General features: G+C 31.9%; 5 protein-coding genes across 5 annotated transcripts; 3 read left to right on the top strand and 2 right to left on the bottom strand.

The window, feature by feature from the left end:
- Nucleotides 1–258: 258 nt before the first annotated feature.
- Nucleotides 259–1040, bottom strand: LOC106100575 (cuticle protein 7-like). Its single transcript, XM_013279470.1, has 3 exons — nucleotides 871–1040; nucleotides 519–685; nucleotides 259–319 (listed from the first exon to the last, which is right to left on the bottom strand). The coding sequence occupies exons 1-3, from the start codon at nucleotides 1015–1017 to the stop codon at nucleotides 259–261; spliced, it is 375 nt and encodes a 124-aa protein (XP_013134924.1). The 5' UTR covers nucleotides 1018–1040.
- A 1381-nt stretch (nucleotides 1041–2421) lies between these two features.
- Nucleotides 2422–5819, top strand: LOC106100582 (histidine-rich glycoprotein-like). Its single transcript, XM_013279483.1, has 6 exons — nucleotides 2422–2577; nucleotides 2653–2819; nucleotides 3063–3099; nucleotides 5079–5228; nucleotides 5414–5580; nucleotides 5762–5819. The coding sequence occupies exons 1-6, from the start codon at nucleotides 2422–2424 to the stop codon at nucleotides 5817–5819; spliced, it is 735 nt and encodes a 244-aa protein (XP_013134937.1).
- Nucleotides 5820–7709: 1890 nt separating this feature from the next.
- On the top strand, nucleotides 7710–8584 carry LOC106100804 (uncharacterized histidine-rich protein DDB_G0274557-like). Its single transcript, XM_013279842.1, has 4 exons — nucleotides 7710–7757; nucleotides 7878–8012; nucleotides 8140–8306; nucleotides 8425–8584. The coding sequence occupies exons 1-4, from the start codon at nucleotides 7746–7748 to the stop codon at nucleotides 8495–8497; spliced, it is 387 nt and encodes a 128-aa protein (XP_013135296.1). The 5' UTR covers nucleotides 7710–7745; the 3' UTR covers nucleotides 8498–8584.
- A 1325-nt stretch (nucleotides 8585–9909) lies between these two features.
- Nucleotides 9910–10553, bottom strand: LOC106100590 (adult-specific cuticular protein ACP-20-like). The gene is made up of 4 exons (XM_013279496.1): nucleotides 10542–10553; nucleotides 10287–10424; nucleotides 10044–10210; nucleotides 9910–9964 (listed from the first exon to the last, which is right to left on the bottom strand). The coding sequence occupies exons 1-4, from the start codon at nucleotides 10551–10553 to the stop codon at nucleotides 9910–9912; spliced, it is 372 nt and encodes a 123-aa protein (XP_013134950.1).
- A 908-nt stretch (nucleotides 10554–11461) lies between these two features.
- Nucleotides 11462–12402, top strand: LOC106100593 (cuticle protein 7-like). The gene is made up of 4 exons (XM_013279510.1): nucleotides 11462–11473; nucleotides 11545–11679; nucleotides 12077–12243; nucleotides 12329–12402. Exons 1-4 carry the CDS (start codon nucleotides 11462–11464, stop codon nucleotides 12378–12380), a joined length of 366 nt encoding a protein of 121 aa, XP_013134964.1. The 3' UTR covers nucleotides 12381–12402.
- Nucleotides 12403–14612: the final 2210 nt, after the last annotated feature.

Here is a 14612-nt window from a genome sequence, read left to right on the forward strand (position 1 = left end):
GTGTATTTTGTTTTGTTTTTAGTGCATTTTGTTTTGTTTTTCGTGTATTTTGTTTGGAAGTCGGTTTTGTTTTTTTATTAAAAAGTTTTGTCAAACTCAGATGTACTCTTGTTAACTTTCTCGTTGATTAAATTTTGATGCTTTAATGGATGTGAACTTAATAGAAATTCAAAAACTGTCATAATTTTCTAATAATCTTTATTAAAGTTAAACATAAATTAAGTTTATTGCTAAAGTCTGCTATTGGCGCCAGAAGAATTAATGATGAACGGGAACGGCGTGTGCGGCGTGACCTTGACGGTGAACTACGGCATTGAAACTGCAAAAACAATAAGAGTATATAACACAAACTACAAAACTTATGTTCAAAATGTACACATTTTGGATGCCTTCCAAGTCTTTTACATTTTATGATTTCTTTAGTACTTTTGCTCACTGTCACACATTGGACTTTTGCAAAAACATCTACTCAGTCAATTAAGAGCCTTAGTTTTTTCTTAAAATGGTTTTTCACTTACCCGTTGTGGGCATCAGCGGAGTATTCGACAGTCCTGATCGTACCGTCGGACTCATGCAGGCTGTAGGCTCCGCGGACTACATCGCCCTCGCGGGATTCGTGCTGTGACTTGATGTCACCGGTGTGGGAGTCGGCCACCGAGTACTCGAAGGAGTAGTGTGGAGCAGCCTTTAAAATTATCATAATTAGTAAAAATTTTACATTTACAATTATCATTATCAGCTTGCCCTTGTCCCTATGAAGGGTCAGCACAATATGTGTTGCTCTTCCATACATTTCTATTAGCCTTCATATCTGAATCCTTTCTTAAGCAAATTAAATATTGCCTACTTGTATGTATTCTTTGTACTTACGTAATAATCCTGACGGTTGTCATAATGTCCGTTGTACTGGGCAGGCTGGTGTTGTACAATGACTGGTGCTCTGTATCCGATGTTGCCGTGGCTTTGGAGCAGACGTTGACCATGACCATAGCCAGAGTAATACTGACCAGCGGCCATTGAGATAATGCAAGCGGCGACTAATACCTGACGAATTTAGAAATGGTATTTAATATTTAATGCATATAAATATCTAACGTTCCTCTTAGATTGTCAGTTGTTTTTGATTATTTATTTGATTTAATAAAGGGTTTCAACCGTAAATGATAAAATGTTTCCCTTAAAAAATTAAATTTTGATTTTCGAACGTTCTCTACGAAGGTTTAATATGTCATGGTTTTTTAAATCAATTTTATACCTTGTACATTTTGCTGTGGTTTTATTTTTCTTGTGAAAAATCGAATGAAGACTGATAGTTGATAAAAAATGAATGCACCTTTTTATACTTATCATACGATATAAGTAGCTGTGATTTTGCATAAGATTTTGCGACAAGTATAACCGGTTATATGAAATGCTCCAAATAAATCTTTTTGATAGCCTCAACCTTGTTTCAAGTTCCTTATCGCTTTGTTACTATGTCAAAATAATTTTCAACAAGCCCTGCGCAGGGAATGTATAAAATCGTCTATTTATTGGAACTTACGTAATACTATGAATTTCAATTTAAGCGAAAATGTCAACTAAAATATTTTAAGTACACTTAGCTATATTAGTGTTATGTATCCATATTATTTGCGTTAGAAAAGTTAATTAAAACCAAAACTTGCGTCTCCTGGTACAAATCTGTACTGTACTGTTATTGTCCTCTCCAATTCTTTTTGATATCCTAATAACTGTACCGAAGGACGCCTTTTTTGCCGACATAAGTATGTAACTACAAAATGGTCGAACTTAAAGTACTTTTCTAACGAACACAAGTAGTAACTCCAGTAATAATAAGGGCATTTATTAACATGTTTAAAAATCTTTGCTTTGTTATTATGATATCGTGTCGTGTATCGCATGCAGTGCATATAAGCAAATACATCTCAGGAATTTTGTTGCTAACGGAAAGAAACTACCACTTATCACGAAATTTTGAGTGGGAAAATATATTACGGCTAATCTAACTACGTTTTACAATAACAATTAAGTTGTTAAAGAACTGGTATAAAAGACTTGATTTTATTTTACACAGTATCAGTACATTAAAGTGCTCAGTTCAGCTATTTACGAGAATGTTTTCAAAGGTATTTTATAGTGACGATAGTGTTTTATTTTTTAGTGATATGTGAATAAACAATTGAAAATAATGTACCAACATTAAGATTTAGGTTGATTATTTATTATTAACTTTCAATGCTTTGAAAGTGGATTTAATTATGGTTTTTTAAACTGTGAATTGTGCTATAGTTAATTCAACTTTATCGGTTTAAAAAATTTAACTATTTAGACAACTGTGGATAATGTTCATACTTCTTAGAACTTTAAGTACGTAAAGTTAATAATACAACTGTTAAAATTATAAAATTTCGTTGACAGATGATTGTTTTGGCTATCGCTTTGGTGGTTGTGTATGCTCATGGCTATGAACATGCGTATTCATCGAACCACATCTCGCGTCACGACGGTCACCATCATGAAGTCCACCACGACCATGGACATGGTCATGGCCACCATCACCACCATGATTACTACGTATGTTTTTAATTCAAATTACTGAGAGTTTATAAACCAACAATATCAATTATGTAATCATTTTAATCACAACAGACTCATCCCAAATACGAGTTCGAGTATAAAGTAGAGGACCATCACACTGGCGATATCAAGTCGCAACACGAGCACCGCGATGGTGATGTTGTGAAGGGTGGATACTCTCTACACCAGCCCGATGGCTCTGTCAGGCATGTTGAGTACCACGGTGACAAGCATAGCGGGTACGTTAATATTATGTTTCAAAAGACCGCTGTTATGCTTTCTCATTTCTCGACTAATTCTTTTAAAAATTCACATCGTACATCTAAATATGACTTCTAAACAAATACAAATGCAAATCCAAAAAAAATATTTGGATGGATATAAGTTATCACGCCGTTCGCAATAGCTATGTCAATAATTAGTATTTATGTTTAACTTTTATGACATTTATTTATAATTATTATTTTCTATTTACTTTCCAGTTTCCACGCGGACGTTAAATACAGCACTCACCACATTGTACCGCATCACCATCATCATTAGAGGAAGATAATAATTGTTATTTCTTTTTATACTTGTTCTTTAAAATAATAAACAATATTGTATTCCAAACATTCCTGTTATTATTCGTACGTTGTTTTCTATGCGAATAACTGAAATAAAGAAATTGATAACAATTCTATGAATAAATTGATATCACTTACTCAATGTCTATTTAATGCAACCTTTAGCTTTAAGTAACTGGAATTGAATTAAATCCTATATTTTGCGTCTTAGCTAAAAAAGTCGTTACTGAAAATAGAAGAATAACAGAAACATAAGCATCGTAAATTCTGTTTATATTTCTAAAATATGAGACTAAAACAGTCATTTATTTTAACAGTTCAAAAAAGTCAAGACAATTGAAATATTCACATATAAATTACTTGATCTTCATAATTTAAAAATTGAGCTTAAAAAAAGTCTGTTACATAATACTTAAGGTATACAAGAATATGATTTATTTGACCTCATATATTGAACCGGTATTGTCTTTTTATAAATTCGGAACACCTTTTATGGTCTTACGTAAAAGTATAAAATAAGTAAAGAATTTTAACCTAGCAACTTGTATCTTAAAATAAATGTAGAGTAAACCTTATTTCGTATTATGATACAATTTTTAATATTCTGAGAGATTGTATAGGATTGGTGTACCAATCATTAAAAGATCTGGTCTTAAGCGAAAACCTAGACAACAAGCCTTATAATAATTATATATACAATAGTAAGGATTCCGTTTTTCGGAATATCATGTTTATGACCTCCTCCATGCTGCGGACAAAAACTAATGCAAGGGAAAATATTTCTAGTAATTAGAAGGCCTTGAGAGTACGAGTTGAAATGGATGCGCTAACAAAAGGACTCCCGTACTAAGTATTGGAGACGTCATAATAATAATGGTGTGTGACACTTTCGTACAACGATGTAGAACACAGTGGTATTAGAACTTGAAGTAGCGTATTTAAAAACGAAAAACCTGTTCATCGGGAGCGACAATTTACGCCTATTTAAAACATAATTTTAAAAGTGTTCTGTTAATTATATAGATACGTTTTTGGCATGTCGCTGACACTATGAACCTAATATATTTACTACAGACAGCGCATCTGCAGTACCCTTGGCATTGCGGATGTTCATGGGCGTCGGATAACATAATATCAAGCGATCCGTTGCTCGTTTGCCCACTTTTCTTATAAAAAAAAGACTACCAAAATAAATTAAAATTTTTTAAGCTATCTTATTACCTTTTAAACCTTCGTATTCAATTAATAATCAAGACTATTTCAATTACTTTTCACGGTAGACTATCAGAAGCTTTTCCCTTTGATTTATTACATCACTGTTTAAAATATAATCTCAGTGTGAATACAAAAGTTATCTACTTAGCGCTGTACAAACTGTACTGTATGCAATTACCAGCTTGCTAAAAGCGGGCGTACACCATTGACTAAACTATCGCAAAACTGTTGTGCGATTGTAGATTGTTTTGCAGCCAATTCAACTGTTTAGTTGTTTATAAATAGGAATCAAAGCGAGTGTAAACAGTTGTGCGATAGTTTAGTTTCAGGTGTGTACACGCTCTGAGACAGTTATTTTAATAATTTCTTTGTTAACGGATAATTTAAACTATCCGTTATCACGGTATTTTAATTGTCGACATCAGACACGGTTAATCTAACAATGTGTTACAATATCAATCATTGTTGTATTATTTCAGGCAAACGCAATATAAAAGAGTTGAGTTTACTGGTATATGTATTAGTATTCTTTAACAGATCGAACTAACAAGTAAGAAAGAAAAAAAGTGACTTCTAAGGTAATTAAAAAAACAGTTGTATTACTAGTAATATTTTAGTAACACAAGTGAGCACAGTTGGTTCATCTCAATAATTTTATTAAGAATCGTAGTGACAGTTTTCTTAATAAAAATGTGTTGAGTTTGAATATGTTTAAATTTTTATTCACAGATGGTTTTAGTCCTCGCATTGGTGATGTTTGTGCACACCCAGGCATATGAGCATGCGTTTTCATCGAATCACATAACACGTCACGATGGACATCACCATGAAGTTTCCCATGGACATGGCCATCATCATGATTATTACGTACGTATAAAAATCTAAATAATAGAAACATAAACTTCGAAGCAATTCTTTTTCAAATGAATGTTCTGGACTGGTTGTTCCTAAGTAGAGTTTTTAACGAAGATCGTTGATATGGACAATCAGGATTCTCCTTTAAAATAGATATCTGGTTCAAATTTTAAAAAAGCTTCTTTGTTCTTTCACAGACTCATCCCAAGTACGAATTCGAGTACAAAGTGGAAGACCACCATACGGGGGACAAAAAGTCGCAGCATGAACACCGCGACGGAGACGTTGTGAAGGGAGGCTACTCTCTGCATCAACCCGACGGCTCTCACAGACACGTACACTACCATGCAGATGATCATTCCGGGTACAAGAGTGTTCTCGTATTGTATTCTAAGAAACAATTGATCTAACATTTGAGATTCTTCACCCAAAGCAAATAATTTCGATATCTTTAATTATGACAAGAAAAATTACAAAATTTTACACTTTATGATTTGGAAAGTTTTATAGTTCTCTTTATAATATTGTTTTTTTTTTCGTTTCAGTTTCCACGCCGATGTGAAATACAGCACTCATCATGATGTACCAAAACATCATCATTAATACGGGTTTTGTTTAAAAAAAAACATTCTTCGTTGAAGAAAACTATTCTATTATTAAATCAAATTGTTGCATAAATTCCTGACTGAAAATAAAATGTTGATTTTTATGTATTTGTCGTATTTTATTAAATGTTTTACCAAAAACGTGAAGATTAGAAATCCCTTAAGAACTTAAAAATAGAACTTATAATTAGTTTTAAAAATAACTTCATGATAACAAGATATTAAGCGTCATTTAAGTAGCGTAGTTACAAATATTATAATCGGTTATTTCACACTAATATGAGATCATCCCGGCTTACCCGTCTACGGTCGAGAGTGGTGTTTAAGTTGGCTGAAATTTGTCTAAGAAAAAAATTTGATAACGAGTTTTATCTTTACTATGAAGTCTTATCCTATTCCATTTTAACACTCATAATATAACGTTAAAAATACTACCGGCAACGTTTTCCAATCTTTTATGATACAAAATTGACATGTGTTGGCAAAATTTCTGTTATTGGAATTGTTAAATTTAAAGACACGCAGAGATTAAACCCAACAGTTTGACTGTTCAGTTAATACTATCAGTCAGAATTCTGCGTCTGTAAATACTGCATGTTATCTATAACTTAAGTACACCGTTTGTAGACATCAAGGAACGGTGTAAGTTTAAAAGCTTATCTGCATAATGCACGTCTAGATTAAATTTTAATTTAGCATTATACATAAATGTTGGATACCTAATGGTTAGGTGAATATGAAATTTATATTTGCAATGCATTTTCAACAATTTAAATGAAAATATTAAATAGAAGTTGTATTCATATGTGTGACCTGGTAAACTTTTCCGCCTTATAACATCGCATGTTAAACTAGCTTTCGTCCGCGACATCCGCCCCGCAGGATTTAAAAAAGTAATTAGTCTCTGTGTTCCTCCAGACTATGATCTACATTTGTGCTATTCATCAAGATCCGATTAGCAGTTTACAAGAATCTCTAACAATACTTTCGTATTTATAATATTAGGATTATAATATTGCGTTCCTATACACTACGGAATAGATTATTTAATTAATTATTCACACGTATGCGTAATTATGTCAAACATATAAAATAATAAGCAGGAGAACTTTAAGTTCCTAAAGATTTTTGCTAAAAATGGAACAATTTTTGACATAACCAAAACCATAATTTAGACATTTATGGTTATGTTTAAAAGTGTATGTATTAAAGAGTTGAAAAAGATACATTATTAATTGGTTTACGAGAATTTTGAATCTGTACTTGTCTTGTTACCAACAATGATCAATGCTAAGATAAAAAAATATTATAAATTTTATCTATAAAAAGCACGAAAATCTTATTAATTAAGGCCTTAAAGTTGGTCATTGATTGAAGTTATGATAAAACATTCATTTTTGATAGTAACAATTTTTTTTTTTAAATAAATTTTGTACTGCCTAGATTTAAAATTTAATAATTTGAAATATAGTGCAGGTTTGTTTCTTAATACGGATTTTTAAATTATATTAATAATATTGGAAAATTAGATCTTTAAAAAGGCATAATGCCGCTAAACTCAATGACGATGAGCAATTAAAATTACTCTGACCGATTAACTTTTCAAATAAAACTACATGATTATGATATTTGCATTTACAACTTTAGTTTCTTTATTGAAAATTCAACGCAAATTGTTTGATTATACAATCAATTTTAGACAAATTTTTTTTCGTAATTCTTCAGCATTACCGGCGGATACTTAAAATTATTGTTGATCACGGAATTTGAGAGTATTCAGTCACGGTAATCTATTAACTTGTTACGATAACAATTAGTGTTGTTTAATCACTCTTAGAAACGATATAAAAGTGTGCGAGATTTTTTAAAATATATCAGTTTATTACAAACCTTAGTACAGCAACTAAGAACAAATATAACCAAAATGTTTTCAAAGGTATTGTATAAAATTCTTTATTTTTTTTTCAACCATATTCAATATAATTTTAGTTACTGTGAACCTACAAGAATTTTGACAATGAAAGCCCAGGGTTATATTATGTTTCTATAATTTCAGATCTTCATTTTCACGGTCGCTCTGATGATGGTCGCTAACGCGTATGATCACGCGTATTCATCCAATCACATCTCTCGTCATGACGGACATCACCACGAAGTACATCATGAACATGGCCATCATCATGATTATTACGTATGCATTGTTTAAAATTAGTTGCATTACCACAGTCCTTGTTTAAACTTCTCACTGTTTAGACTTTGTAGTAAGCGAGTATTAGAAAGGTTTATAAAATGTACGCTAATAGGTTTTTAATTCTCAGACTCATCCCAAATACGAGTTCGAGTACAAAGTAGAAGACCACCATACTGGAGATATCAAGTCCCAACACGAGCACCGCGACGGCGACGTTGTGAAGGGAGGATATGCTCTGCATCAGCCTGATGGTTCTGAAAGACACGTTGAATATCACGGTGATGATCACAGCGGGTAAGAATTGCAGTTCTATTTTATTTTAATCAAGAAAACAAATGCCTACTGCCAACTGACTTCTGAATCACGTCTCGTCAAAGAACTAGAATGAACTGATGTTTTTTTTTTGTTTTAGTTTCCACGCCGACGTGAAATACAGCACCCATCACATCGTGCCTCATCATCACCACCATGATCATCATTACTAAATAGTGTAACTAAAATATATGATGTTTCTTTTGTCAATTTGTTCTGTTGCTTATAAAATATACAAGAAATAAAATACGTATTAATTATTCTAGACTTTCGTTTTCCATCATTTTCCAACAAAATTAGGAGATTACAGTTTTACCGGAATACCACATATGCACTACAATTTTGACTAAAACAGCCTTGGAAAAAGTAGCGTCTTCTTCTTCTCAGGATAGCTTAGTACTTAATTTTAGAAGATCCGTTTTATTGCAGTGAAACAATGAAACTAGTTACTCTTATTCTTTTCTACTCTTAACAAATCTAATCCCAAAGCATAATTAAACACTTTTAGATACAGCTTGACTAGTCAAAGTACTTTTTGGCGTTAAATTAGCTCTCACCCCCATGAACTCAGTCTCAGAAAATGTATTAAAGGTGTCACTACTCAGCGAAGAGTTTCGAAGTATGTAGATTTAATACTAATATCAATTTCAAAAACAATGATTAAGAATTAAGAAATATTTAGTTTGAACGATAACAAAAAACAGCTCGACTTTCCAAGATATTGTTCTCCACTATCTTAATTTCTGAAAGACTATTCATAGCAACTAGTACGACCTGTTTCGAAGCATTAAAATTCCTTGTTTACTAAAGACGCATATGTCACACTTCACTGAACATCTGAACCATTCCGCTGTTGCACCGATATCACAGCATTTATTAAGATTACTCTTTTGACTAAATTTCTCCTAATTTCTAGTATGTCCATAAACCATTTCTAGTATGTCGTATATAACTATTGAGTTGTGCAACTAAACTGTTGAATTGTCTACGAAACTATGGACAAGCGCACAACTATTGTGCGATTAGATAGGCAGAATACATTATTTTACCTTCCAATGACATAGGTGCTTGTGTAAGGTACAGCTGCATCAATGCATTACCACTTTTATCACGGGAGTGTGATACTAGCGCGGGTAAATAAGACCGAATTATCCATTTTTCAATTGTTTCAAAGCCTTGCCACCCTTGTGACTTGTTATGGACAAAGCAACATTTTGACTAATTTAACGATAAGCACGAAGTGTCAATCTTACTCATGTAATAAATGCGAATCTTTATATGGTTTTTTGTTAGAGTTTACAGCCTAAACGGCCTTCGGAACTCGATGAAATTTGTCATATAGAACATATTAGGCTACTAATTGAGAGAGTCGGGGGGAAAGCTAGTATATTTATAAATTAACAAGTGCGATTTGCCTCGTCATGTCAAACGATTGTTCGGGTGTATGATTTGTAAATACATTAGAATTCATAATAAAAATAGTAACTAAGGAATTGCACAGAAATTATCAAAAGAAATTTATAAATTTCAACATATTTATTTATTTCAGTATTTAAATACATTACAAAAATGTCTAAGAGTAACACTACTGATGATGGGGCACAATATGATGGGTACTGTATTTCACGTCCGCATGAAATCTGAAAAAGAAAATGGTATTTTATAATTCATGATATAAATATATACGTAAATGTTACTAAAATAAACGTGACATATTACCCGGTATGATCATCTGCATGGTAGTGTACATGTCTGTGAGAGCCGTCGGGTTGATGCAGAGAGTAGCCTCCCTTCACAACGTCCCCATCGCGGTGCTCGTGCTGCGACTTGATATCGCCAGTGTGACCATCCTCCACCTTATACTCGAATTCGTATTTAGGATGAGTCTGCAATTGCGTAATATTTATTTTAGTCCCCAGCAGAATCAGCTGCAATGACGTACCATACAAGGATATAACTTACATAGTAATCATGATGTCCATGGTCGTGTCCATGCACAATCTGGTGATGTCCGTCGTGACGTGAGATATGATTCGATGAGAAGGCATGCCCGTAACCTTGCACTGCCGCTACGGCGACGAGCAGGAGTAAGCAAAACACCTAAAAGTTAGTAAAATCGTCAATTACTATTTTCATCGATAAGAAAAAAGTTTAATGGAGTTTTTTCTGTTAAGAAAACTTTTTTATTATCATGATATTTTTGGAAGAGAATAATACCTTGGTAGACATATTGTTTGTATCTAAATCACTTTGAAACTGATAAATATGTTATAGATATCAAGTCTTTTATAAAAAGACAATGGCAGTTTATCAAGGTTACAATAATTTCCAGCAATAAAATTATGAAAGATAGAAAATGCACGCATGATTTGTATTTGTCAGTTGCCGACTTAGATCATTTTAAATATTACAATTGTATTAAAAAAATATATTACCTATATTATTACTAGCAGTTTCCATGCGACTTCATCCGCATGAATTTATGAAAATTTTATTGTATTGTTTACATTTGTCAACTTATCAATTGCAAATGTCAAAATGACATGACATGATGACAAACCATGACAATCTTACTTGCTTGATGTTGGCAGCAACTCATGGTCTCTTTCTCACATTAGGGTTTGTATCCAAAATATTTACTCCTAAGTTTAACGGCGTGAACATATAAAGCCTAAAGCGTGAAGTAAGTGTAGGGCTTTTTATTAAAAAATGATTATTTAAAAATATGCTGTAAATAATGACATCTTAGGCAACAACGAAGTGTGTTTACGCTTTATTATAATGTATAGAAGTATAGGTTACGCTTCAGAGTACAAACATAAGCATATGTAACTAAAAATATACTTTTCACAATTAATATGCTACCACTAATGAATACATTTTATTACTAAACAAGAAATATAAATTTTAATAATACTACGGAATATGACGTTCATTACGATTTCTAGCATGAGTAAATATTCAAAGTCATGTTACGCTTTCTCTGTTACAATGAATTAAAATTATCAATAGAAATTTAACAACTCATATTAAAAATAACCTTGAACACACATAACATTTTTTTGAGTATAAAAACCGAGTATTTTATCAAACAGATATTAGTAAACTGCTAGATTTACAAGAAAAGATACAACAAAATGTTCTCTAAAGTATGATTAGATATTGTTTTATAACATTTATTCTTTTCTTTTGTTTTGTGTTTATTTTTTTCTTTTTAAAGGTATTGTGCTTCGTTGCCATAACAACGGTAGTAGTTGCTCAAGATCACGGCCACGCGTTCTCATCAAACCACATCTCTCGCCATGACGGACATCACGAAGCGGTCCACGGACATCATGGGCATATTGACTATTTTGTAAGATAAATTACAATGCCTTTTAAAATTATAAAACTAGTGTTTAACTAACGCAGCTATTTTTAAGTGTTGAAATTTAGTACGCGTTAGTACCAAGTGCCATCTCTCTATTACTATTGTTTATTTTTAATGAATTGTGATGGTAAATGATATTAATGTAGGTACTTTAAATACTAATCCTATTGTATTCTAAACATGTTTATATGTCTCATTTTTATTATTGAAAACCACGATACTCTTGCTAGATTTGAATGATGTTTATAATGTTGATTTAAAACTACATATAGTAATGCGTCAATTTCCTTTTAACTACTTCTGTACCTAAAATACAACTAAGGGATAATTCTGTCTTTTTCAATAAGGAATAGTTGTTCATACTTATAGTACGTCTTTTTAGACTCATCCGAAATACGAGTTCGATTATAAAGTAGAAGATCACCATACTGGAGACCAGAAATCACAGCATGAGCACCGCGACGGTGGTGCAGTGAAGGGAAGTTACTCATTACACCAACCAGATGGCTCTGTCCGACATGTGGATTACTACGCCGATGATCACAGCGGGTAACAGTTAACAATCAATTTATTGGAACGCACCGCTTTTTTATTACTTTAATAAGTATTAATAATTTGTTTTCTTTCTTAATAGATTTCGTGCTGATGTGAAATACAGCACCCATCATCTTCATCATCATTATTAAATTAGGTAAACTCATCCAATGTGGCGATCTTCCGTGTCATGTGTTATTATAATGGTATTAACAACAAAATGTCCTTATATTGTTATAAACTCTTTAAATAAAAAGGAAAACCAGAACCAACTTGTTATTTCTCACATCCTTCATTAGTACAAAATTAATATGAATCGAGTATAATAAGTGTTGCCTCCTACTAGAAGCCAATATTAATTACAGTACATTTCCTAGTTACAGTGTAAATGTCAAAAAATTAAATCAGAAGAACACAATTCACGTCAATAATAGTGGGGTATCAGAGATTAGAGACTTTCATACATAATAAATATTATTTAATAATTGCAATTAACATTAATGTCTTGTTACTAAAAGTCTAAATATTAAATTACTAATTTGGTACTAATAATATATAACCTCATTTTAATGAAAACCCTTTGTTTTACGAGTATTATTAATTAAATTTTAAATCGAATGAATACTTTTTATGAAATTTTTTTCAAAGAAATATGAAAAAGTATAATATGTAATTTAGGATCAGTCTCTATAATGACACAAAGGAATGTTCATATTAAGTTCAATATTTAGCCCAAAGTTAGAAAATCCATATTATTTTCTGATAATCATGTTCTTGTTTGAAAATAGATTTTTATAATATAAGGGTAACATAGAAATTAATACTTAATTCCTTGTCATTTATAGACTTAAATATTAATACACAAAACTTTCATGTTAAGTACTAACTTTCGCACGTGACCCCGTCCGCGTGGAATTTAAAAAAAAAACAAAAATAAGCAGCCTTTCTTTCTTCCAGACTATTTTCTACAACTATGCCAAATTTCATCAAGATCCTTTCAACAGTTTAGGCTTCAAGCTCTAACAAACATCCACCTTTTCATCCATCTGAACTTTCGCATTAGTTAATATTTTTTGTATTTCCTTTCACATTGGTAACATTAATTGATAAAATTTACTGAGATTTTGAAATAATATAATAAATGGTTGTTTTGTATATAATTTATTTCCGTTATAACCTAACAAGCCATGACAAAAACCTAATTTTTACGAAAGTAATCAACTTAACTAGTCTAATGAAGAAATGAAGACTCCGTAATCCGTAAGTAGTTACATAGAAATTGTTTTTACTTCTTCATTGGCTAACTTGTATGATTATTAAAAATGTGTTTTAATTTTATAATTTCTTTATTAAACAAAAATGTTTTATACAAAGTAAAAAATCAACATTAATTAATGGTAAACATTTTCTAATTAAATTTACTGAATAGTCAACATTTTGCTACTTTTATATTAGAAAATAAAACAGTCGTAAAAAACATTTTAACATTTAGTGGTGATGATGGAAATGATGAGTGCTGTATTTAACATCCGCATGAAATCTGAAAAAAAAAACAGATTAAAACATGTTTAAAGTCTGTCTTAGTTTAAACTAAATTCACGAGAAATTCACCTCTTTTTAAAACGTTGACTCATCTGTTATTTCTCTCGTATTTCGAATAAGCATTGGTTATCACATATTAGTTAACATCGCTTTAAAAATAAATAAAAAATGTCTCACCCGCTGTGGTGATCAGCATGATAATTCACATGTCTGTCAGAACCGTCCGGCTGGTTCAAATAGAACCCGCCCACAACAACATCACCGTGACGCTGCTCGTGCTGTGACTTCTTGTCACCGGTGTGGTGATCCTCTACTTTGTACTCGAACTCGTACTTTGGATGACTCTGTTTAAATAACATTTCATTATAATTAACTGATTGATTCAGGCACATACTGCGACATTTGACTGGATACAATGTGTAGATTAAGAAGCGCATACCGTTGACTGAACTTTGGCACAACAGTTGTGCGATTGTCCATTTTTTCGCAGCCAATTCAACTGTTCAGTTGCACAACTAATGTCGAGTAGTGTGCGGACCTTCATAAAAGCTTATAGGAATCACAGTGTGACTAAACAGTTTCAGGTGTGCTCACGCTCTTAGCATGAGAAATCCCTCAACCCCACATTTGTAGATACTAAGAGTTATAGTAATAAACGTTAAATGGTGAATTAAAGAACCCCTTATTTAAATACTATCCTTCTCGTCGTTCGTAACTTTGGAAAGAATATATTGTGTTTTTTTTTAAAGTGGAAAACTCCTAGAGAAGTACACTACACACACACTTTATTCTTACGTTTTTTTTTTTTTTTTTTTTTTTTTTTTTTTTTTTTTTTTTTTTTT

This window comes from Papilio polytes, unplaced genomic scaffold (assembly GCF_000836215.1).
Source record: "Papilio polytes unplaced genomic scaffold, Ppol_1.0 DF824303.1, whole genome shotgun sequence".
NCBI classification, from domain to species: domain Eukaryota; kingdom Metazoa; phylum Arthropoda; class Insecta; order Lepidoptera; family Papilionidae; genus Papilio; species Papilio polytes.

What these genes read in the sequence shown, in the direction of transcription:
- LOC106100575 (XM_013279470.1), bottom strand. Translation starts at nt 1,017, where the DNA reads ATGGCCGCTGGTCAGTATTACTCTGGCTATGGTCATGGTCAACGTCTG. An exon ending in ACAACCGTCAGGATTATTAC is followed by an intron (nt 686 to 870) that starts GTAAGTACAAAG and finishes ATAATTTTAAAG; the next exon opens with GCTGCTCCACACTACTCCTT. An exon ending in TCCGCTGATGCCCACAACGG is followed by an intron (nt 320 to 518) that starts GTAAGTGAAAAA and finishes TTGTTTTTGCAG; the next exon opens with TTTCAATGCCGTAGTTCACC.
- LOC106100582 (XM_013279483.1), top strand. Translation starts at nt 2,422, where the DNA reads ATGATTGTTTTGGCTATCGCTTTGGTGGTTGTGTATGCTCATGGCTAT. An exon ending in CACGGTGACAAGCATAGCGG is followed by an intron (nt 2,820 to 3,062) that starts GTACGTTAATAT and finishes TTTACTTTCCAG; the next exon opens with TTTCCACGCGGACGTTAAAT. An exon ending in CATGCAGATGATCATTCCGG is followed by an intron (nt 5,581 to 5,761) that starts GTACAAGAGTGT and finishes TTTTCGTTTCAG; the next exon opens with TTTCCACGCCGATGTGAAAT.
- LOC106100804 (XM_013279842.1), top strand. An exon ending in GCCATCATCATGATTATTAC is followed by an intron (nt 8,013 to 8,139) that starts GTATGCATTGTT and finishes TTTAATTCTCAG; the next exon opens with ACTCATCCCAAATACGAGTT. An exon ending in CACGGTGATGATCACAGCGG is followed by an intron (nt 8,307 to 8,424) that starts GTAAGAATTGCA and finishes TTTTTGTTTTAG; the next exon opens with TTTCCACGCCGACGTGAAAT.
- LOC106100590 (XM_013279496.1), bottom strand. An exon ending in ATGGACATCATGATTACTAT is followed by an intron (nt 10,211 to 10,286) that starts GTAAGTTATATC and finishes ACGCAATTGCAG; the next exon opens with ACTCATCCTAAATACGAATT. An exon ending in CATGCAGATGATCATACCGG is followed by an intron (nt 9,965 to 10,043) that starts GTAATATGTCAC and finishes TTTCTTTTTCAG; the next exon opens with ATTTCATGCGGACGTGAAAT.
- LOC106100593 (XM_013279510.1), top strand. An exon ending in ATGGGCATATTGACTATTTT is followed by an intron (nt 11,680 to 12,076) that starts GTAAGATAAATT and finishes ACGTCTTTTTAG; the next exon opens with ACTCATCCGAAATACGAGTT. An exon ending in TACGCCGATGATCACAGCGG is followed by an intron (nt 12,244 to 12,328) that starts GTAACAGTTAAC and finishes CTTTCTTAATAG; the next exon opens with ATTTCGTGCTGATGTGAAAT.